The sequence below is a fragment of the Piliocolobus tephrosceles genome, chromosome 1, assembly GCF_002776525.5.
Source record: "Piliocolobus tephrosceles isolate RC106 chromosome 1, ASM277652v3, whole genome shotgun sequence".
NCBI lineage: Eukaryota > Metazoa > Chordata > Mammalia > Primates > Cercopithecidae > Piliocolobus > Piliocolobus tephrosceles.
The window spans coordinates 84,835,898-84,860,212 of NC_045434.1; the positions used below are offsets into that span (position 1 = coordinate 84,835,898).

At 53.4% G+C, this 24,315-nt stretch overlaps 1 protein-coding gene across 1 annotated transcript in view; it reads left to right on the plus strand.

The window, feature by feature from the left end:
• The window catches only part of WNT3A (Wnt family member 3A), a 54,331-nt gene extending 35,458 nt beyond the window's left edge, over positions 1-18,873 (plus strand). The window contains exons 3-4 of the mRNA XM_023203528.1: positions 7,744-8,009; positions 16,634-18,873. Of these exons, the coding sequence (XP_023059296.1) occupies positions 7,744-8,009; positions 16,634-17,113 (746 nt within the window). The 3' untranslated portion in view covers positions 17,114-18,873. The remainder of the gene's footprint in view (positions 1-7,743; positions 8,010-16,633) is intronic.
• The last annotated feature ends 5,442 nt before the right edge of the window (positions 18,874-24,315 follow it).

The following is a 24,315-nucleotide window of genomic DNA, read 5'->3' on the forward strand; positions in this document are numbered from 1 at the left end:
ATGGATGATGGTGGATGTATAGATGGGCGGTGGATGGTGGATGATGGTAGATGATAGATAATAGATATATGGAGGATAGATGGAGGGATGGATGGTGAATGGACAGATGAATTGATAGGTGAATAGGTGGTAGGTAGTGGTAGATGATGGATGATAGGTAATGGATGGATGGATGGATGGTGGATGATGCACGATAGATGAATGGATAGATGGAGGATGTGGTTGACGGATGGATGAATGAATGAAAGGAAGGAAAGATAGATAATTGATACTTTGGATGAATTCAGTAAATAACTGCTAAATGAGACGACAACAAGTTTCTGGGAAAGATGGTTTTCCCAGGTGGAAGATACTTCCCTTACAGAACAATTTTGTTATGTGGTTTCCTTTCTTCTTCCTTTCTCTGACAACTGATTGCTGTGTTAGAATAAAAGTCTTGGGCCTGAATAGGGCAGGCCTTAGGTGACTCAAAAAATTCAACCAGGCTCCTTCCCAGGTGATTTGGCCAAATTGGCAGCATTTGTGTCTAAGCACCCTGCCTCCCAGTAGCTTGTGTCCCATTCCAGTGGGACCTCTGACAGTCAACTCTAATGAAGGCCTTTTCCTGCTGACTGGGATGATTCCCCGGCCTTCTGGGATGGCTGGCACTTCCCACAGGCAAGATGCCTCTGTTTCACCCCCATAGATGCCTCTATTGTGTCAACAAAAGCAGAAACCCCTGACAAAGGTGTTTGTGGCAGAGAACTTGGCTTCCGTGGAGGCTGGCTGCCAGGACTCCAGAGCCTGGACGTGAGTCCTGGTCTCAGGGGAGCCCTGAATCAGCTCCTCTGTAAACAGAGATGACTCTGGGCAGTGATTCATAACCTGTGTGCTTCAAACACCTGTGGAAATCTGATCAAAGCAATGTATTCTCTTTCCAGAACGACACCCGTGCTCCCAGATATACCCCATCGTTTGTGCTATTTTGGGAGGGTAGTGAACCTGTTGCAGATTCCCCCTAGAACCTTGGGTGGAATCCATCCCATAGGCTTAAATTTCCTGTCGCTGTGGCTGCCACTTGGACATTCTGGGGGTCTTCCTTCTGTATGGTTTCAGGACATTTTTTAACTTTTTATTTATTTTATTTTATTATTTTTATATTAGAGATGAGGTCTCATTCTGTCTCCCAGGCTGGAGTACAATGGTGTGAACACAGCTCACTACAGCCTTGAAGTCCTGGGCTCGAGCAATCCTCCTGCCTCAGCGGCCCGAGTAGCTAGGACTACAGATGCCTGCCACCGTGTCCAGCTCATTTATGTTTTTTTTTTAAGAAAGGGGGTCTTGCTATGTTGCCCAGGCTTAACTTTTTATTTTGAAATAACTTCAGACTTACATAAACATCGCAGGAGTGGCACTGAGAGCCCTGGGTCCCCTTGCCCAACCCTGTGGTACATAACCATGCCAATTGTTCAAAACTAAGTGTGTTTTATTCACCACACTCAGGACGTCACTCAGCTTTCCTTCATTTTTCTATCAAGATCCCTTTTCTGTCCCAGAACCCCTTCCTGGGTCCCTTGTCACTTTTGGTGATGCCATGCCTCTGGCTCCTCCACTCTTCCCTGTCCCTCATGCCCCTGAGACCTCTGAGGAGCACAATTAGGCATTTTGCAGAACAGTCATCAATTTGGGTTGGTCTGATGTCTCCCGACGATTAGATGCAGGCTGTGCATTTTGGGCAAGAATACCTCGAAGGCTGTATGTGGCCTTCGTGCATCATCCCTGGAGCCACATGGTATTGTGTGTCCCATTTCCGGCAAGGTTAACTCAGTCCCCAGCGTAAGGTGGCATCTGCCAGGCTTCTCCAGTGCACAGTTAAGGCTTTTCCCGTTGTGCTTGATAAACACTGTGAGCAGTTGTGGAACTGCTTGGAGACCTTGTGGCTTCAACTTTAATGCAGCCTCTCTTTGCCAGAACATAGGGTCTCATGCTTTTCTGGCCTATGGTCTTTCAGCCTGCAGCTTCTACTTTGGCCTCGGATGAGGGTGTCTGTCCTGGGATCCGAGCCTCTCTGCAGAGACTTCTTGTCTTCAGTCTTCACGAGTAAATTGAAGGCCTGCGCCAGGGTTTTCACACCTGGTAGGGAGCTCCACCTCCACACGTGATGGAAGGGAAAATCAAGGTTCAGCCAGCTAGTGACCAAACTGAGCAAGAATTAGCTCTTTTCTCTCCAAGTGGAAGCCCTGAGCACCACCTGCCCTTGCCCTTGAGTGTGTCTGGCTGTTGGGGCTGTTTGCCTGAGTTTTGATAAGCAGGGATCTCCAAGCCCTTATGGGCAGGGCATGAGTGAGGCAGAGAGAGCCCTAGCCTCAGGCTCTGGTTCTCCTCTTATCAGAAGCTCAGGAGCAAGAGGGAGGGGCTGGCCTTGGAGACAGACTCCTGTAGTAACCAGCCCACCAGGTGGGAAGGCAGGCTCAGCTGGAGTAGGGTATTCAAGGCGTGGGATGTCCAGGCCATTTGGGAGTGAGAAGGTCCAGCCAGGAGGGCAGGTGGAGCTGTGTGCCATGCATGAGGCCAGGAGCACCCAGGACACTCCTCAACCCTGCCCTCTCAAGCTGCCCTGGAAGGGAAGCAGGGCAGATGGCAGGAGAGGGGTGCTGACTAGGGAGCGGATGACCTGAGGATGACAAGAAGAGGCCTCAGGCCTGGAGGCACAGAGAGGAAGTGCTCTGCATCCAGCCACACGTGTATTCACTCAGGGGCAGTGGGTTCAGCAAAGGCCCCTCCAGGCCTGTCTGTGAACTGATCAGTTGTGTTAGGGAAGTAACATGGGGTCAGGGGTGGGGGCTTCAAGTTTCCTGGAGAGGTGAGGAGGAGGTGGTTGCCTAGCTGCTCCCTGGGAAAGGAAAGAGCGGAGGTTGCATGATGCGCCTCGGTGCCCATCTGCACCCAGGGGCAAAGTGGGCCTGCTGTGGGTAGGCTCAGACCCTCCTGGTTCCCTGACTCAGCCCAGGGCTCCTGCCCTTCACTCTGGCTCCAGGAAATATCTACGGGCTGGGCCTTGTGCTCCAGATTGGAAATAAAAGGTATGCCAAACAGTTCCTGCCCCTAGGCAGCCAGGACTGGGGAGGGAGTCAGTGGGCAAATCTTCCTGTTTGGGGAGGGGCAGCCAGGTGTAGAGGACACCCGGTCCCTGGCCGCTCCCCTCAGAGCAGGCAGGGGCACAGCAGGTCCAACCTGAGCCAAGTAAGGAACTGGAAAGAGCCCAAGGGGAGGACAAAGGGCTGAGTGCGGCCTGAGGCCAGGGATCGCCATTGAGGTCAGGAGAGGAGATAGATCCAGAGGGGGCCTGGCATGGCCAGATTGGCATTGGGCGAAGACCTCAGCCTGCAGAGAGTGTGTTGCGAGGGAGAGGTGTACATCTGTGTGCATGCGTGTGTTTGCGTGTTGGTGGGGTGTGGATGCATATGTGCATCCGTGGGAGGTGTGCACGTGTGTGGTGTGTATGGTGTGCATGCATGCATATGTATATGTGTGCGCATGTGTGTGTGTGCATGTGCATGGGGCATGCATGTGGGGTGTGTGTGCCTGTATGTGCATGTGTATAGTATTCATGTATGTGTATGTGTATGTGTTGTGTGGTGTGTATTTGTGTGTGTGCCTGTGTGTGGGGTGGGGTGTGTATATGTGGGGGGTGTGCATGCATGTGTGTGCATGTGTATGGTATGTGTGGTATGCCTGCATGGTGTGCATGTGTGTGTGGGATGTGCATGTATGTGAGTGCATATGTATGCTGTGCTTGCATGCATGTGTATATGTGTTCATGCATGTAGTGGGGTGTGCATGTGTGCTTAGGTGTGTGGTGGGGTGTGCATGTGTGTGCATGTATGATGTGTGCATGTGTGTGGTGTGCATGCCTATATGTGTGTGTTTGCATGTGTGCGTGCATGTGCATCAGGTGGGGTGTGCATGCATGTGTGGTATGCATGGGTCTGTGTGTGTGTGCATGTGTGCATGTGGCTGTGCATGCATGTGGTGGAAGGAGGAAGCTGGAGGCTGGGGCCTCCTAGGGGCCTCTTCATGGCAAGGTGGGAGATGGACTCACAGATAAGAACCAGGAGGAGCAAATTGGCTGAGAGGCCCACCTGGGAAGGCCACCTGGGAAGGCCAGAGTAGCCTGGGCGACTGGGGCTGTTTCAGGACTGGACAGTCTCTGACCAGCAAGCGGAGCCCTTCCTGAGCTGGTGGTGGGAAGTGGATACAGAAGAAATGGAGCGTTTTCTTCTGGGCTTGTGGCTGGACGCAGTGGGTGTCCAGGCCTGACTTGGACAGGGCCCTAGGGAGGGGATGGGGCTGCTGGGACCCGCCATCAGGGAGCTGTTGGCCAATCCACAGAAGAGTCAACCAAAGCAGGCCCAAGGGGCTCAGGGGGCTTTGCCAGCAGCCAGGGGGACGGGGGGCACCAGTGCAAAGCCACAGCCTCGAATACCTTCCACTTTGTATGTTCTTGGTATGGGAGCAAACGTGCATTCTTCTGTGCTGGCTGTGTGTGGATGTGTGTTGGGCTGTGTGGGAGCAACTGAGTGTGTGCACACTCACTCATGCCTTTCTGTCCCTGCCGGCCTGGGCTCAAGGATATCACAAGCCCCAGGGGCTGCTCTCTCAGTCCTCTCCTAGGCAGCCTGCAACCACATGCCTGTGTTCCTGAGTTACACCATTCTTGCAATGCTATAAAGAAACACTTGAGTCTGGCCATTTATAAGAAAAGATGTTTAATTGCCTCACGGCACTGCAGGCTGCACAGGAAGCGTGGCTCTTGCTTCTGCTTCTAGGGAGGCTAGGAAGCTTTCAATCATGGCGGAAGGCAAACGGGGAGCAGGTGTGTCACATGGTGAGAGCAGGAGCGGGAGAGACTGTGGGGGAGGAGGTGCCACACACTTTTAAAAAACAAGATCTTGCAAGAACTCACTTATAATCTCGACGATAGCACTAAGCCATGGGACCCACCCCCCATGACCCAGTCACCTCTACCAGGCCCCACCCCAGCCCTGGAGATCACACTTCAACATGAGATCTGGACGGGGATAAATATCCAGACTACATCAGCCCCATCCACCTGAGGATGAAAGCTCTCTGGATATCCAGGTGGCAGAGGAGGTCACAGCCCCCTGTGATGACTCTGTTGTGACTCTGAGGGGACCACTGCAGGCCTTTGCCAAGGAGGAGCAGGGGGACACAGTGGGACACAGCCCTGTATCCCCCTCCTTGATCCATGGGAGGACTCTGGCTCCAGGAGAACCTCAGGCCTCCTTCTGTCCCCGTCGAGAGGGCCCATCAGAGCTCCCTTCTCCCTCCTGCTCTCCCAGGGCCTCAAGGGGAGAGAGAAGGTCAGAGCCAAGGAAAGGTGGGGGCTCAGGACCCTCCCACAACAGAAGCAGAGACACGGAGGAACCTGCCCCAGAACACACCCAGCCCCCCAAGGCCAGGCCAAGGCTCAGGGGCTCCAAAGCCCAGGTGTCTTCTTGCTAGGTCTGTAAGATCCCTGCCCAGTAGCAGGTCGGGCTCTTTCCTGGTTGGCTCCCTGTTGCCTCCCCAGCTCAGACTGCAATGCTTGGCAAACAGCAGGCACTCTGTTCCTCACCTGTGTCGGAGGGTGGGTCCAAAGTGAGTGCCTGTCTTTTTTTATTTTGTTTTTTTGAGACAGGTTCTCACTCTGTTGCCCACGCTGGAGTGCAGTGGTGTAATCATACCTCACTGCAGCCTTGAACTCCTGAACTCAAGTGATCTTCCTGCCTCAGCCTCCTCAGTAGCTGGGATTATAGGCCCCCAGCCCTGAGTGTCTTTTATCAATGAAAGCAGGGCCTGGCCAGGCCCACCCCTCTCCTCGTGCCCTTGCAGAAGTGTCTGCATACACCCACCCCCAAGACACGGTTCATTCTTTCAACCTGTCTGGGGAAGCCTGGCTGCGGGTCTGGCCTTTGCAAAGCCCACACCACCCCTCATTCCCATCCCTCTGATCCTAGCCTCCAGAGCTTTCTCCTAAATTCCAGCCCTCCCCAACCACCCTTCTGCACAAGCAATGCCACTTCCCCAACTCAGCCTGTATTTCCCCATTTGGGGAAGAAGGAAGCTGTGTACAAGGACCCAGGCAGCTCCAATGTCAGCAGCGGCAGACACCCTGCAGCCTTCCAAGCTGTAGGCAGGGGCATTTGGGTCACTGGGGCTGGCCCTGGGGAGGCAGGCGCTGGAGGCCACTGGTCTTGAGAAGATTCCAGAAGAGGTGGCCCTATCGCTCAGCCATGCAAGTGCCGGTGCTTGCGGTGGAGGAAGGAAATGGCAAGAGGCACAGCAGAGGTGGGCGGTGTGTGGGGTGGAGCCACACTCTGGGGTCTGCACCCCAGGCTGTCTGGGCAGCAGAAGGAAGTGGCTCTTGTCTGGTTTTACCTGTCTTCGTTCAGTTGTATGATTATTTTGAGATCCTTCATGCTATTTTTCTTGTTATTCCTAAATTAAATGCTGTTATGGACTTGCCACTGTTTTTTAACCATCCCTGTTGATGGACATTGGGGTACTTCCAGTTTATGGCTTGTGTGAACATTTGCTTACAAGTCTGTGCACAGACACAGGTTTCCTCTGGGGCAGGCCTAACGGCTAGTGTACGTTTACCCTTGAAGACACTGCCAAAGTGCCTCCCAAGAGGATTGCACCTTTCCCCTCCATCCAGCTGTGAATAAGGGTCAGGGTCTGATTTCTTCACATCCTTGCCAACACTTGCTACTCTTTGACCCTTTGATTGCAGCTGCCCCCGTAGGTGTGAGGCGACCCCTCACTGGGTTTTTTGATTTGCACATCCCCAGGATGGGTGATGTCGATGATCTTTCCAGGTGCATGCTGGCCTTCCTTGTGCCTTTTTTTTAAAGACAGCGTCTTGCTGTATCACCCAGGCTGAAGTGTGATCATAGCAGCCTCAAACTCCTGGGCTCTAGCAATCCTCCCACCTCCACTTCCTGAATAGCTGGGACTACAGGCGCACACCACTGTACCTTGCTAATTTTTAAGTATTCTTGTAGAGATGGGGTCTCGCTACATTGCCAAGGCTGGTCTCAAACTCCTGGGCTCAAGCAATCCTCCCACCTCCGCCTCCCAAAGTGCTGGGATTACAGGTATAAGCCACCTTGCCCAGCTGTTTGTTTTTTGAGACAGGGCTGGAATGCAGTGGTGCTATCATGGCTCACTGCAGCCTCAGCTTCCTGGGCTCAAGTGATCCTCCTGCCTCAGCCTCCCAAGTAGCTGGGGCCACACCCAGTTAATATTTTTAGTTTTTGTAGAGATGGGGTCTTGCTATGTTGAAAAGGCTGTCCTGGTCTCAAGCAGTCCTTCTACCATACCCTCTCAAAGTGCTGGGATTATAGGCATGAGCCACTGTACCTAGCCAAAGTTGATTGTTAAAAAGAGCCTGGTACCAACCTCCCTTCTCTCTGGCTTCTGTCACCATGTAATTTCTTGCACATACTGGTTCCCCTTTACCCCCCGCTTTCCCTTCTGCCACAAGTAGAAACAGCCTGAGGCCCTTGCCAGAGGCAGTTGCTGGAGCCATGCTTCTGTATAGCCTGTAGATCCGTGAACCAAGTAAGCCTCTTTGCCTTATACACCACCCAACCTCAGGAGTTCCTTTACAGCAATGCAAATGGGCTAAGACCCCTGCCCTGCCCAAGGCAGTCCTTTGAGCTGAGCCCTGTTAACCCTGCATCTCTCCTCTCTCTACAGCTACGAGGGAGTCAGCCTTTGTCCACGCCATTGCCTCAGCTGGTGTGGCCTTTGCGGTGACACGCTCATGTGCAGAGGGCACAGCCGCCATCTGTGGCTGCAGCAGCCGCAACCAGGGCTCACCAGGCAAGGGCTGGAAGTGGGGTGGCTGTAGCGAGGACATCGAGTTTGGTGGGATGGTGTCTCGGGAGTTCGCCGACGCCCGGGAGAACCGGCCAGATGCCCGCTCAGCCATGAACCGCCACAACAATGAGGCTGGGCGCCAGGTAGGTTCACTGCCCGCAAGGGTGCTTGGGAAAAAGGAGCCTCTTCAACAGGGTGTGTGCCCTGGTTCCTTGGGGCATATGGCAGGATGGTGGCCAGGCTGAGGGTCTTCTCGACTCCTGCCTGGGGTGTGCAAAGCTTAGCACCATCCAGCTGCACCACAGCATCCAGTGCGCTCCTGGGGATGGCGAGCCCACCTGTGGACTGGGGTAGCCAAGAAGGAGGGAAGAGGCAAAGGCCTGGTCAACAGGAGCCCCTGCAGAGCCCAGGGTTGAAGACAGCCAGGCAGCCACAGAGATGGGGAGGAATTCTGCAATGAGGAAATGCACACAAGGTGACCTGATGTTAAGGACAGTTGGCAGTAATTTAGGGGGAGGGAGGCTGGGAGAGCCTCCCAGGCAGCCTGGAGGTGAAAGACGACAAGCGACTTGGTCTGGGCAGAGTACAGAGTGTAATGGAAAAAAGAACATCTTGATGTGGAGAGGCCAACCCAGACCAAGCCATGTAAAGCTTCATGAGCCTGTGTCTGTCTGTGCTGCTACAACAAAATACCTTAGACTGGATAATTTATAAACAATGGAAGTTTAGTACTCACAGTTCTGAAGACTGGGAAGTTCAAAGTCATGGTGCTAGCAGATTCCTTGTCCAGCGAGGGCCTGCTCCTCATGGATGATGCCTTCTGTGTCCTCACTCAGGGTGTGGATCTCTCTGGGGTTACTTTTATAAGGGCACTGTTTTAGGCCATTCTTGCGTTGCTAGCCAAGACTGGGTAATTTATAAAGAAGAGAGGTTTGATTGGCTCACAGATCTGCAGGCTGCACAAGCTTAGTAACAGCATTTGCTCAGCTTCTTGGGAGGCCTCAGGGAGATTTTACACATGGCAGAAGGTGGAGTGGTAGCAGCACGTCATATGGGCCAGAGCAGAAGCAAGGAAGACAGAGTGGGGGCGAGGTCGCCACACACAGATCTTGTGTGAACTCACTCACTATCATGAGGACAGCACCAAGCCATTCATGATGGATCTGCCCCCATAACCCAAACACCTCCTACCAGGTCCCACGCCCAACACTGGGGATTACACTTCAACATGAAATTTGGAGGGGACACAGATCCAAACCATATCAGGCACGAATCCCATTCATGATGTTCCACCCTCATGACTTGACTTGATCACCTTCTAAAGGCCCTACCTCTTAATGCTGTCACCTTGAGGGTAAAGATTTCTTTTTTGGGGGGTGGGGACACAGAGTCTTGCTGGAGTAGTGGCATCATCTCAGTTCACTGCAGCCTCCATGTCCCGGGTTCAAGCGATTCTCCTGCCTCAGCCTTCTGAGTAGCTGGGACTGTAGGCGCATGCCACCACACCCGGCTAATTTTTGTATTTTTAGTGGAAATGGGGTTTACCAGGTTGGCCAGGCTGGTCTTGAGTTTTTGACCTCAAGTGATCCACCCACCTTAGCCTCCCAAAGTGCTGTGATTAGAGGTGTGAGCCACCATGCCCAGCCAAGGGTAAAGATTTTAACCCATGAATTTTTGAGGAACACAAACATTCAGACCACAGCAGCTTGTTAGAAAGGACTTGGTCAGAAGATCAGTGGATTACCAAGGGAGGAAATATGGCTGATGGGCAGTGACGGGTGTAAGGACCAAGTGGCATCCACAGGATTTAGCAACATGAAGATGGCAGCTGGCCTTGGCTGTAGAATCAGGGGATCACACAGGGGTAAAGAGTGAACAGGGGATATTCACCTTTTAACAGTGAGGAACTAGATAACTCAGACTAATCTTCCTACAGAAGACAACTTCAGATGCAGGATGAACTATAAAAAGCACCCTGTTAAAAGTGTGGAGTCACCGGGCGCGGTGGCTCAAGCCTGTAATCCCAGCACTTTGGGAGGCCGAGATGGGCGGATCACAAGGTCAGGAGATCGAGACCATCCTGGCTAACACGGTGAAACCTCATCTCTACTAAAAATACAAAAAACTAGCCAGGCGAGGTGGCGGGCGCCTGTAGTCCCAGCTACTCGGGAGGCTGAGGCAGGAGAATGGCGTAAATCCGGGAGGCAGAGCTTGCAGTGAGCTGAGATCCGGCCACTGCACTCCAGCCCGGGTGACGAGACTCCGGCTAAAAAAAAAAAAAAAAAAGTGTGGAGTCCCCATAATTACCCAATTCATGATAGATGAGGCAGTGCAGTGCCATGGGAGGAATGGGCATTTCAATAAATGGTGCTCAGTCAACTGGGTGGTGTTATGGTCTGGATGTGTCTCCCAAAATTCATATATTGTAAGCGTGATCCCCAGTGCAATAGTCTGGAGTGGGGGCACCTAATAAGAGGTGTTTAGGTCATGAGGGCCTTGCCTGTAGGGACCAATGCTGCTGTAAAAGGGCTTGCAGAAGAGGATCTCTCTCTCTCTCTCTCTCTCTCTCTCTCTCTCTCACCTTCATGCCATATGAGGACATGATGTTCCTCCCTTCTGGAGGACGTGGCATTCATTCAGGGTGCCCTCTTGGAAGTAGATCAACCAAGCCATAACCTGCCAGCACCTTGATCTTAGATTTCCCAGCCTCCCAAACCATGAAAGAATACATTTATGAATTACTCAGTCTCAGGTGTTATGTTGTAGCAATACAGCATTGACTAAGACAGATAGCAACACTGAAAAAAAATAACCCTGGCTTGCTACCTCACATCATCTGTAAAAATCAATTATAAATCCCAGTGGGAAAGGTAAAACAATGAAACTTTTACAAGAAAATATATAATATAATATCTTTGTGACCTTAAGAGTAGGCAAAGGTGTCTTAAACAGTCCAAAAAAACACTCACATTGAAAGAGAAGTGGAATAACATAGACTATATTCAAATTAAGAAATTTCATCCATAAAAGCACACCACTATGGGATTGAAAAGGCAACCCATAGAGGACACATTCACATACATATATCCACACTCACATATGCAGCAAATGTAGAGAAGCTACAGTAGGAAAAGAACTCTGCAGACTAAGAAGGAAAAGATAGACAAACCAATGGGAAAATTGGCCAAAAAATTAAAAGCCATGTATGAAAGAAAATATAGAAATTCCAGTACCTACACAAAAGGTGCTCAATGTTATGAGTCATCAAGAAAATGCTGGCCGGGCGCGGTGGCTCAATCCTGTAATCCCAGCACTTTGGGAGGCCGAGACGGGCGGATCACAAGGTCAGGAGATCGAGACCATCCTGGCTAACACGGTGAAACCCCATCTCTACTAAAAAATACAAAAAACTAGCCGGGCAAGGTGGCAGACGCCTGTAGTCCCAGCTACTTGGGAGGCTGAGGCAGGAGAATGGCGTGAACCCGGGAGGCGGAGCTTGCAGTGAGCTGAGATCCAGCCACTGCACTCCAGCCTGGGCGACAGAGCAAGACTCTGTCTCAAAAAAAAAGAAAATGCTGTGAGAATCTATGTCCTGGAAAGAGAGAGAGGAGGATGGGGGTTTCTGAGACACTGGTGTTCTGGAGCAGGTAATTCATAAAATTTTGTATATTTTGCACTTATGACACATATACTTTTTTGTATGTCTATTATACTTCCATAAAATGATTTTTAAGTGTCAAATAACTGACCATTTAGTGAGGAATTAACAGCCCCTGATCCAAGAGAAAATCCCAAGCCTGGTACCTGGGGTAGCTTTTGTCTAGGGTCCATTTGCTGACCTGGAAGAGACTACAGAGGTTGCACTGCATTTCCAGCAGACTCACAGAGCTAAGGGGCCCACCAAGGGTGGGATCTCTGGTAAATCCTTCCTCAGTATAGGCTGTGACCCTGAAGAGCAAAGCCAAGCCAGAAGTAGTCTTGCCCTGTGCACATGGGCAGACTAGAAATCTCTCAAAACCTGAACTTGGATTAAGGTAATCCCAAATTGCTGATACTCCCATACACTGGAAAAAGCAGATAAAATCCTCTTTGGAGAAGGACAATATCCATCCTCTAAGCCTATAAATGTTTCTATAATAATTTTTTAGAAAACACAATGTCGGCTGGGCGCAGTGGCTCATGTCTGTAATCCCAGCACTTTGAGAGGCCGAGGCGGGCGGATCATGAGGTCAGGAGATCGAGACCATCCTGGCTAACATGGTGAAACCCATTTCTACTAAAAAATACAAAAAAAAAAAAAAAAAATTAGCTGGGCATGGTGGCAGGCGCCTGTAGTCCCAGCTACTCGGGAGGCTGAGGCAGGAGAATGGCGTGAACCCAGGAGGCAGAGCTTGCAGTGAGCCAAGATCACGCCACTGCACTCCAGCCTGGGTGACAGAGCAAGACCCTGCCTCAAAAAAAAAAAAAAAAAGAAAAAGAAAACACAATGTCCAGCACACAATCAAAGATAATCTATCACATGATCTGATGACACAATGAGTTTAATCAGAAAAAAAAAAAAAAAACAGAAACAAGTACACAGGAAATTCAGATACTGGAATTATTAGACACAGACTTTGAGGGGGAAAACAACTTACTTAGGTTCCCAAGGCTAAAACACAAGTGTGAACATTGCAGCAGGAAACTAGAAACTATAAAAAGAATATAATAGGCCGGGCATGGTGGCTCACACCTGTGATCCCAACACCTTGGGAGGCCGAGGCAGGTGGATCACCTGAGGTCAGGAGTTCAAGACCAGCCTGACCAACATGGAGAATCCCCATCTCTACTAAAAATACAAAATTAGCTGGGTGTGGTAGTGCATGCCTGTAATCCCAGCTACTTGGGAGGCTGAGCCAAGAGAATCACTTGAATCCAGGAGGCAGAGGTTGCGGTGAGCCGAGAGTGCACCATTACACTCCAGCCTGGGCAACAAGAGCAAAACTCCGTCTCAAAAGAAAAAAAGAATATAATAGATTTGGAAAAGAATTACATATAAATTGCAGAACAAATAAAGACTTCCAGTTAAAGATGAGAAGCTGAACACTTCCATCTGCACTCTCCTGGAACCCACTAAAATAACAATAAATTAATTTAAAAATAAATAGATATGTAGAGATAAATATAAATAAAATATAAATAGATATAAGTAGAGACAGGTAATAGTAGATATAGATGATAGATATAAATGGATATAAATAGTGCATAGAGATTATACATAGATATACATGCTAATATAGATAGGATATATGGATAAATAGATTAGATAGATGGATGAATAGATGGATACTCATGAGAATACAGAAAATAAAGAGGAAACAATGCTAAGAAAACTTTGAAAGCTAAAAGCAGACAGATGAATACTCAAGCAGACCCAAGAAAACTGAGTCTTAAGCCAGTAGAGGAGAAATTTGAGAACCAGTCTAGGAATTCCCAGTATCTGATATCTTGATAAGTTGAGATAAATATGGGACTGAAAACAGGAAGATTGGTTGAAAGATGATTTTCAGAGTATTTTATAGCACACTCACTCCACTACCCAACTCTTTGTAGCCAAGCAGCAGCCTCTCCTTTCCCTGTGGCTGAAGCCTGGAGGTTTGTTTTCTGCAAAGCAGAGGTCTCTGATCTGAGGGACGCCAAGCACATCTCAGAGTAAAGCTTCCAAAGTGAAAATTTTCTCTCTACATATGGAAGTTCATGCCTTTCTCTCTCCTCCTGATTTCCTAATGCTAGCTGTGATCCTTAGTTATCCTCCAGGCAAGAGGATGGAAGATTCTGCTCTGGGGACTCTGACCAACTCAAAAGAGACTTCAAGACAGTGACTTGTGGAAGGTCCCAATAAAGCAATGCAGCTAGATCACTCTATAGAGAGGACCAAGGCTGACAAGTCTCTCCCATATACAGGAACTTCCAATAAGAGTTTTAGAGTCCCATGTTTAAATATGAGCAGACAGCCAAGGATCATCAGACCTCTAAGGAAGGCCTCTAACAACAACAATAGCAGAGTCCAAAACAAACAAACTCAAACAAAATTTATGGGAAAGAGACATTGTAAAGAGAGATGAAACTTCAAAGGATGATCATTAATATCCCCAAAGAGATAAAACACTATATCCATGAAATTGGAACAGGATGGTAATTTTAAACATTCAGGTTACAAAAGAGCTCTTAGAAATTAAAAATATGATAACAGAAGCAAAATCTTCAAATTGAAAGATAGTTGAGACACCCTCCCACAAGACAGAAAAAAAAAAAAGAGAGATTAAAAATAAGAGCAAGGAGAAGATTTGGAGGATCTGTCCAAGAAAGACAATGACAAACAAAAAGAGGAGGCAGTCAGCAAAGAAACAAGGCAGGAAGCTTCCTCAGAACTGTGGAGCACAGGTTTCAGACCAAACAGGCCCACGAAGTGACTAGAACAACAGAAGAAAAAGATCTACTTCAAGACACACTGTTGTGAAGTTCAGAGCCTACCACATAGAACAGCCCTCCAAGCTGCCAAGGAAATGTTTGGGCTTTAGGATCAGGAATCAAAATAGTACCAGACTTTTCAGGAGCAATAATGAGAGCTAGAAGAAAACAGAGTAATAATACTTTTGAATTCCAAGATGTAAAAATGAATTTTAAGTGAAGAATTCACTTCCCAGAAAAACTATCAATTAAATGGGATAGTAGAAAAGATGGTTTTTAGACATGGACATTCCAAAAAATTTACAAGATCTTTTCTGGGAAAAAAAAATATCTGCAAGAAGATGAAATTGATAGAATAGCTGATGTGTTTGGACATTTTGAAGAGAATATTTAGATAAGTAAGGGAGAATTTGAGGCTGAATCAGTTACAGGTACATTGATAATACCAACTACAAAAAGTCATTGAGGAAAAGAAGTCATCATAATGTATGACACTTATAGTTATCCCAATACCACCAGCAGTGAATACTGATGTGAAATTAAGCTAGTTTTTAGGGCAAGAGTGGTTGGTGGTTGGGAAGTGTACATCAGTAGGGTGGAGTAAGGAGAGAAAACTAACTGCCATCCACCATGGCGAGAGGCCAATAAATAATGCCTAATGCTGAAAAATCAAGAGGTGTCTAGATAAGTGTGTTATTAGAGTTGTAAACATTGCAAGGGGCTGCATGTAGGACCAGAATTCCTGTTTATTTAAACAGGTCTTGGAAACTGTTGGACTCTCTAAAGTATGCACCTATGTAACTTTGATCCAACATAAAACTAAAACAAAAGAGGAAATAAAATGGATATTAGATAAACTAGACTGGGCAGGGTGGGGCATATGTTACTCTGCAGATACCCATAGGAAACAGTCAATATCAGAGGGAGGAGTTCAAAAAAGAGCCAGAAGGGGATGAGGAGGAGGCAGGATTGGGACCCAGAGCCCAGATGAAGCCTTAGATTAGAACTGTCCAATAGAAGTAGAATGGGAGCCACAAATGGCTCATAGATTATTATAATTTGTCCCACAAATGACACAAAGATCATTATAAATTTTCTAGTAGCCACATTTAAAGAGTAAACAGGTAAAACAAGTTTTTTTGGTTTTGGTTTTGGTTTGGTTTGGTTTGGTTTGGTTTGGTTTAGTTTGAGACAGACTCTGTCCTGTAGCCCAGGCTGGAGTGCAGTGGTGCAGTCTCTGCTCACGCTACCTCCACCTCCTGGCTAAAGCAATTCTGCCTCTGCCTCCCAAGTAGCTGGGACCACAGGCGCCCACCACCACACCTGGCTAGTTTTTGTATTTTTAGTAGACAGGTGGCTTCGCCTCAAGTGATCCACCCGCCTCCGCCTCCCAAAGTGCTGGGATTACAGGCATGAGTCACCATGCCTGGCCAGAAACAAATTTTAATACTAAATTTTATTTAACTCAGGATAGCCAACATGCTATCATTTCAATAATGTAGTCAGTATTAAAATTATGAATGAGCTGTTTCCTATCCTTTTCCTATACTAAGTCTTGGGAATCCAGCATGCAGTTGGCACTTATAGCACTTCTGAATTTGCACTGCCATGCCTCACAGGCTCCTGTCTGGCCAGTGGCTGCCACAGTGCAGTGCCACCTAGACTGTTCTGATGTTCACACGCCCCTTTACGCTCACCCCCACTCCTTCCCCAAAGAAAGAAGGGAAAAGCTGAGTTATCTACTGCCCGTAGGGGAAACCATTTGCTCCTCAGCCAGGTCCTGTCCCATCACCTCACAGCCTTAAGTCCCAACATTGCCTTCCTCTTCCTCTGCAGTACCCATACAGTGACCAGCTTCTTGGGCCACTCTTATTACTCATGCTCAGGACTCCTGCCTTTCCACCGGGCCGTATACACCTCCTCTGGGCAGCGTGCCTGGGTCCTCAGGGTCAGAAGGAACGCCTATCCCCCTGCATCCCTGCACTCTGACTGCCGCGGCTCTTCGTGTATGGCATCCCACGTTGTAACTCTGTCCTTCCTTCACTCCACCCTAGACAGTGTAGAAGTACTCAGCTAGGAGACGGGGACAGGGGAGCCCCCCAAGCCCTGACCTGGGAAGGCTTGGATCTGGCAAGGGAGCAGGCACCAGTATCTGCACCATAGGAAGGGGATGGCCCTGGGGCCCTATCTGGGAGTCTGCCCCCTCTGCCGGGGGACTTTATGGAGCAGGTGGGCTGCAGGCGACATGTAATGCTGTTTCCTCCGGGAGACGCACCAGGGGGCCGCCCTGACGCTGGCTCCTGCGCGTGCCCCGCAGGCCATCGCCAGCCACATGCACCTCAAGTGCAAGTGCCACGGGCTGTCGGGCAGCTGCGAGGTGAAGACATGCTGGTGGTCGCAACCCGACTTCCGCGCCATCGGTGACTTCCTCAAGGACAAGTACGACAGCGCCTCGGAGATGGTGGTGGAGAAGCACCGGGAGTCCCGTGGATGGGTGGAGACCCTGCGGCCGCGCTACACCTACTTCAAGGTGCCCACGGAGCGTGACCTGGTCTACTACGAGGCCTCGCCCAACTTCTGCGAGCCCAACCCCGAGACGGGTTCCTTCGGCACGCGCGACCGGACCTGCAACATCAGCTCACACGGCATCGACGGCTGCGACCTGCTGTGCTGCGGCCGCGGCCACAATGCGAGAGCGGAGCGGCGCCGGGAGAAGTGCCGCTGCGTGTTCCACTGGTGCTGCTACGTCAGCTGCCAGGAGTGCACGCGCGTCTACGACGTGCACACCTGCAAGTAGGCACCGGCCGCGGCTCCCCTTGGACGGGGCGGGCCCTGCCTGGGGGTGGGCTTTTCCCTGGGTGGGGCAGGACTCTCACCTAAACCGGGCAGTACTACTCCCTGGGGGCGGGACTCCTCCCTGGGGGTGGGGCTCCTACCTGGGGGCAGAACTCCTACCTGAAGGCAGGGCTTCTCGCTGGAGCCAGTGTCTCCTCTCTGGCGGCTGGGCGCCTCCTGAATGAGGCGGAGCTCCAGGATGGGGAGGGGCTCTGCGTAGGCTTCTCCCTGGACACTGGGCTCCGCCGGACAGAGGGGGAGCTACATGGTGGGCGGAGCTTCTCCTGGGTGGGACAGAGCTTGTCCTGCGAGGGCGTGGCTCTCGGTGGACTCGACACTAGGTAGGCTTCTACCTGCAGGTGGGGCTCCTCCTGAAGGAGGCGGGGTTCTAGGATGGGGCAGGGCTCTGGGGTAGACTCCTCTCTGGGGGCGGAGCTCCTCCTTAGTGGGGTTTCATGGTGGATGGGGCTTCTGCCTGGATGGGGCAGAGCTTCTCCTGACCAGGGCAGGGCCCCTTCCATGCGGACTGTGGCTCTGGGTGGGCGTGGCCTGCATAGGCTCCTTCCTGTGGGTGGGGCTCCTCTGGGACAAGGCTCCGATGGGGCGGGGCCTCTCTCCGCGGGTGGGACTTCCCTGGGAACCGCCCAGGAATCCGGGATCCAGAGCAGGGAATTCAGCCCACTAGCCCCCTCCTCCCCAATCCCCTGTAAGGTTCCATCCACCCCTGTGTCTAGTTGGGAAGGTTCCATGAAGCGAGTCGGGTCCCCAACCCGTGCCCCTGGGATCCGAGGGCTCCTCTCCAAGCGCCTGGTTTTGGAATGCTCCAGGAGCGCCGACGCCTGTGCCACCCCTTCCTCTGCCTGGGGTTTGACCACCCACCTGACCAGGAACCCTACTGGGGAAAGCCTGAAGCGCCTCCCAGCCCCCAACCCCAAGACCAAGCTCGGCCCTGGGAGAGGACCGGGGCTTCGCGGAGGCAAGTGACTGAGGCCCTCCCAAAGAGGTCCGCCCTGCCCGGGCTACCACACCGTCAGGTCCTCCTCCTAGGGAGCCGGCCTGCTGCGCCCCAGGCCCCGCCTGTCTCTGCGCTGCTCAGCTGCGCCCCCTTCTTTGCAGCTGCCCAGCCCCTCCTCCCTGCCCTCGGGTCTCCCCACTTGCACTCCATCCAGCCACAGGAAAGATAGAAGCCTCTCGTCCCGTCCCTCCCTTTCCTCCGCCTGTCCACAGCCCCTTATAAGATAAAGGTAGGAAGAGGGATCCAGTCCCCCCAGGCTGCCCAGAGCTGCTGGTCTCATTTGGGGGCTGTTCGGGAGATTTGGGGGGTATCACCCCCCCACCCCACTGTGCTGCTCGCGAAGGTCCCACAGCCCTGAGATGGGCCGGTCCCCTTCCTGGCCTCTCATGGCGGAACTGGAGCAAAGGTCCGCTTTCCCGGAGCCAGTGGCCCGGCCCCTCCTAACTCATCTGCCTAACCCGGGAATGAATAGGAGGCCGCTGAACCCACCCGGCCCATATCCCTGGTTGCCCCATGGTCAGCCCCTCAGCCTCTGCCACTGTGAACCGGCTCCCACCCTCAAGGTTCGAGGAGGAGACGCGGCTAGGCGGGGCGCCCCAAGAGCCCAGAAGAGGGGACACCGCCATCCTCTGCCTCAAATTCTGCGTTTTTGGTTTTAATGTTATATCTGATGCTGCTATATCCACTGTCCACTGGAGTTAGACGAATAGATGTGTTGTGGTTTTTTTTCCTTTTCTTTCTATGAAAGAAATTATTTTAGTCTTAGCTTGTGAGTTTCAAACAATGGGAAAAGTGAAAAAACAGAAACAAGCCATCAAGGCTGTGGTCTGGGCTGGATTTTTGGTGGTGGGTCAGCACGGTGTTGAGAGAGTAGAGAAGATGCCTACTCAGGATCTCAGGGCCTGGGTCCAGGGGCAGGGGAATGCCCCAAGGCCATGATGGGTAGGGGACCTCCAGCTGGAATTCCAGGTGGAAGGAATAAGGATAGCTAAGCTGAGGGAATGGCCACTGGCACCAAGGCCTGGAGTGGGGTAGAGCCTCTGATAGGGAGACAGGGGCAGGCACCTGGAGTCCCCAGGTAGGTAGCCCTAAGGTAAGGGGCTTGGCTGAGCCCCCAACAAGTCAGAGCAGCAGGATGCCCACCACCTCCCCTCCCGCAGAGCCCATACTCACTCAGCTGACACCCTAGCACCAGCTATGGACATGCCCCCAACTCTCTGGGATTGCGGACAGTGGCATGGTGGCTGGTAGCCTCTAAGTGTAGGATCAGCTGGATCCAAGCAGGACCTTGGGATGGGGCTGGCCATAAGGAGTTCTTCTGGGATCCTCACCTCGTAGGGTTGTGCACAGGGGTGCCCTGCCTGTGGGAGCCCCCCATCTCCTTTCCCCAGCCAAGGAAGGCAGGGAGAGCCCCTGGAACAGGTGAACCATCCTACTGACAGGAGCCCTCATGTGGCCTCACTAGGGGTGCTGGGTGTGCCTTTGGAAACAGGCAACAGGGGCCCGAGGGCTGTCTCAAGGCCATGCCTTCCCCATCCCATCCTCACCAAGGATCTCTGCTCCACTCTCTGCCCTCCCATGCCTGCCCGGTCCCCGTGCCCATCTCTGGGCCCTGTCTGGATGCCCAGCCAGACCTTCAGGGCAGTGAATGCCAAGGGAAAAAGCCATGGAGGTAGAGCAACCAGTGCACTTGCCTGAAGGCCAGGCCCAACACAGCCACCATACTCAGGCCATGTGCACGCCGGCGGGGAGCTAGGCCTGCAGAGAACAGGAAGGGCTAGCCATCCTCTGGTGTGCCCTGTGGTAGGAAGCGGGGGTCAAGGCAGCCCCAGGAGTGGGGCGGGTGCACCAGCATCCTAGGCATGGAGGCCATGGGAACACAATCTCCCGGCCCCAAGAGCCAGAGACGGGCCAGCCCCAGGCAGGAGCATGACCCCTCCAGGCACAGTGTCCCCTGACCCTGCCAGGCACCTGCCATCCCAGACCCTGAGGGCACAGGCTCAGGGCATGTAGCTCAGGCTGGGCAGAGGGGCCTGAGGGACTGCTGACCTCCCTCCCCACACCCTCGCTCCAAGGTGCCCTCATGGCTGCCCAGCAGGACACCCTCTCTAAGCCACACTGAGCCTGGCTGCCCTCTCTGGGCACCATTTTCAAGCTACACCCCTTGCTCCTCGCCTTTGTGAGTGGTCCACCAGAAGCCTGGCCTTCCCAAACCCCCTACCTGCCCCTCACTACCCACTCCCCAGGACCCCTTGGTCCTGTGCCCTAGCGACCTCCCTGAGGCTACAGATCCAGCCCGGCCCCCACCAGGGCCCTGCTCCTCCCCACCCCAGGTCAGGTCTTTCCACCCCACTCAATGCCCAGGGCCTCCTCACAGTGCTGGCATAGTGGGGCAACATAGCACCCACAGAGCAAAATAGCATGCCGCCCTCTAGCATACCCTGATGGCTGCACAGGACTCCTGCCCAGGTCTGGCCACTGCCCAACCCCTGCCTGCAGCAGCCATGCAGAGCCTCATGAAGCAGAGGCCCCTGCAGAGGACAGTCAAGGAGGCCAGGCTAGGAGGGGATGAGGGCTGAAGTGTGGCTGCTGGGGTGGTTGTGGGGAGGGAGTGCTTCTCCAGAGCCACCAGCCATGGGAGCACAGAGCTACCCAGGGCCTGTCAGGGCCAGGGGAGAAGGGACCCGGTCCAGGCTCTGGAGGTCAGGTTCCCCTCTCCCTTGCCTCCCAAAACTGTGCATCAGCTTCGAGGTCTGGTGGGCACCCCAATATCACTCCCAGCCATAGCCTCATTGTCTGGGGCCATGACACCCATCCCAGGCAGGTCACCCACTCACTGCTCCAGGGCAGCTCTGACCCTCCATAGGCAGGGTCACTGGAATTCCCAAGGGGACCCCGGGGGGGCAGCTGTGCTGCTGTCTACAACGAGGGAGCCAGTGACTAAGGACATAGGACCCCTCTCCCCCATGGTGCATCACCAATGAGGGGACCCCAAGCCCGCTCAACCTGCCAGGCCTTCCTGAGCAATAGCCATAAAGCGTCAGTCCTTGGGGGAGGGCAGCACCCGACAGGAGCCCCTGCTCAGCCCTGGCCCATGGGCACCATGCCTCTTAGTCGGGAACCAGGGCAGAGCCACCCTAATTGGCACCTACTGGGCCCCAGTGCTGGGGGCATTGCAGATGAAAGACACTGACCCAGTCGGGAGGCAGCTGGGCAGGCAGAGGGCGTGAGAGTGTAGGGCCACCTGGGGGCTTGAAGCTGAGGTAGGCCCCAGAGGCCCCAGAGAGATCCCCAGCACCCAGGCTCTGTCTCCACTGCTGGGGTCCAGAGAAGGGATGGTGCTGGCCTGAGGACACACAGCCTGCTGGAGACCCAGGGGGCCATCTGGGTGGAGAGCCCAAGGTCCCGTTGCAGGCCAGGTGTGAAGGACCACTGTGAAGATGGTCTCAGCAGTCCTCATCCCCATTGTGGCCCTAGCACAGACAGAGAGTGACCACACAAGAGGTCCTGGATGTGTCTCTGAGGAATGGGGTGCAGCTGGTCTGCAGCCCCTGGGGCCATAGGACACACCCCAGTTTATAGGCGATGGGGGCTGGGAGGTAAAACCCTCAACTCACCCTGTGTAGAAGCAAGCCCTGCCCCTGCCTGGGCTTCAGTTTCTCTTCTACGCAAAAGGCAGTGAGCCGAGGGAGGTCTTCCCTCTCAAGGGCCTGCTGGCCTGGGCTGCTGCACCTAGTGCACGGCCTCCCTCACCTGCCAAGGGCAAGCATCAACCTCGGAGCCCCAGCCCCCAAACCCCCAGAGCCTGCAGGCCTCCAAGTCAGTATCAGAAGCCACCCCCCAGGGCGTTTACAGCCCATCCTGCCCACCAGCCCTGCAGAAGGAGGAAATGCGCCTGGTGGGCCTGTTCGCAGGTAGTTGAGACAGGACAGGAATAACCATATAAAAGGCCCGGAGGTGGTGGGGCCCCACCCCACCAGGGCTCCCCTGCCCAGCCCCCTGCACATCTCACCCTCCGGGCTTTGAAGTCCCAGAGGGGTGTAGCTGGCCCTCACCTTGGGCACCCCTCCTCTCTCTGACACCCCCTCCCCACACCTACTTTCAGGATCCTGGGGCCTCAGTTTTCTCCCTTCAAGGAGGAGCCTGGAGGCTGCCAGCCTGGCCTCCCCAGGACGCTGGGACCGCAGCAGGCAGGTGCAAGGCCAGCTCCAGGTCCCCATGCCCAACACGGGGTGGGGGTGAGGCCCTACTTACTGATTGCCCAGTGCCCATCCCCAGCGCTGAGCCTGGGCTGGGTGTGCCCCGGGGCCCTGCCAGTCCTGGTCCTTGTCCCTGCTCCATCATGGGTCCTCTCTGGGCCATGCTGGATTGGTGGGGGCCTGCGAGGCCCATCAGTGGAGATGGCCCCTCCCCTCTCAACCGGATTCCACATCCAGCCTAGCTCCCCTAGTGCGGGCCTGGCGTCACCACCCTCCAGTGGGTGGGAGAGGAGAGGGCAGAGGGCAGAGGGCAGGACCCCTGACCAAGCTCTGGACCTGTCAGCTCCCAGGGGCACAGCTGCTACCCCAGGAGTTGACATAGCCCAAAAGATGGCCTTGGCCCAGGGGTTCCTTGGCCTGTCTGAGGTTGGAGTGAGGTCTGTCATGGCCTCCAGGGAACTCCAGGACACAGGCTGAGCAGCCAGGAAGGAATTCAGGGGTTCCCCACAGTCCCTGGGGCCATCCTCAAGAAGGAACATTCCAGAAGCTTATTGTTGGGGAAGGCAAGGCCTGGGGGACGTCCCTGAAGAGGATGAGAAGCTGGGACTTGGGAGTGCCACACCCCAGTCCTTGGAGGGGGTCCTCCAAGGACCAGGGCATTGCAGAAATGGTGTCAGGTCCAGCTTGCCATTCAGGCCTCAGTACGCCTGTCTGTGTATGAGGTGGAGTGTCTGAGGCGTCGTCAGACATCAGCCACTCCTAAGCCCTAGCAAGGCTGCCCTGGCCACAGGTTCCCCGATAAGCTGACCCTGTAACTTCATTCCCTGGAGCCTTCCTCTAGCCTGGCCCTCCCCAGTGTTTCAGCCAGGTGGATACCTCTGCCCTTTCCCCTGCAGATAGCCTCTTACCAGGAATTACAATCAGGGCTGTGCACTCAGAGCCTGGCATCATCAGAGTGGGGGACCCTGGTCCCCGAGCCCAGGGCGGGCCTCGGTGGGTGGACTGTCCACCCTGCACTGAAGCCTGGAGTGAGAAGCCATGAGAGAAAGTCCACGGGAGAACCAGAGGGGAACCCCTGGGATGCTGAGCCAGCCTCTGCCCTCTGCCAGGCTCTGTCCCGAGACCCTGCCCTTCCACCTGTAGGCCCTGCCCTTCCTGGGCTACTGGCAGAGGGTAGAGGAGGTTGGAGCACCCTGGGCTGCGGGTCCAGGTAAGACAAGTGAGGACCCTCAGCCTGGACTGAGCTGGGGATGTGCCCCACCCTGGAATACGAGAAGACAGGGCCCTGCCCTGGGGTCTGGGAGACACAGCCTCATCCCAGGTCCTGGGGGAAGCAGTCCCACCCTGAGGTCCAGCTGTAGACCTGGGATGGGCCCTAGTTCCCTCTGCCCTACAGTGGCACCACCACCCTCCACAGGCCCCAGCCCCTCTCCTGGACAGCTCAGCCCTGTTTCCCAGTCTCCTCTCCTCATGGATCCCCCTTTCTGCCTCCGAACCCCTCAGGATGGATGCCTCAGGACAGGGCACTCAGGTCCCTGCAGGAGTCTTGCATGGGTCTGGAGCCCTGGGGCCCAGGGGCAAGACCTCCTGGAGCAACTTCCAAGGTCTGGGGGACTAGGTCAGTGTTCCTCCCTGCAGAACTGGACTGCTGTCAGTGATTGCCTTTGGGATCATCTGGGAGGGCTTCCAGGAGGAGGTGAGCATGGGGACACTTCCTAGGGCTCCAAAATCCTCCTGTAATTCTGAGACTGCATCTCTGCAGATGCCAAGAAAAAAAGTGGGTGCCCATGGCACCAGGAGAGCCCTCGGAAGGGGCCCCACTGAGGCCTGGGAGCCACCACCCGCCTGCCTGGCCAGGATGGGAGCTCAGCAGAAGGTGCTAATTGCTGTTTAGCTCCAAGCTGACTCCTTGCTCTCTTTTTGTCTCTCTCTCTCTCTCTTTTTTTTTTT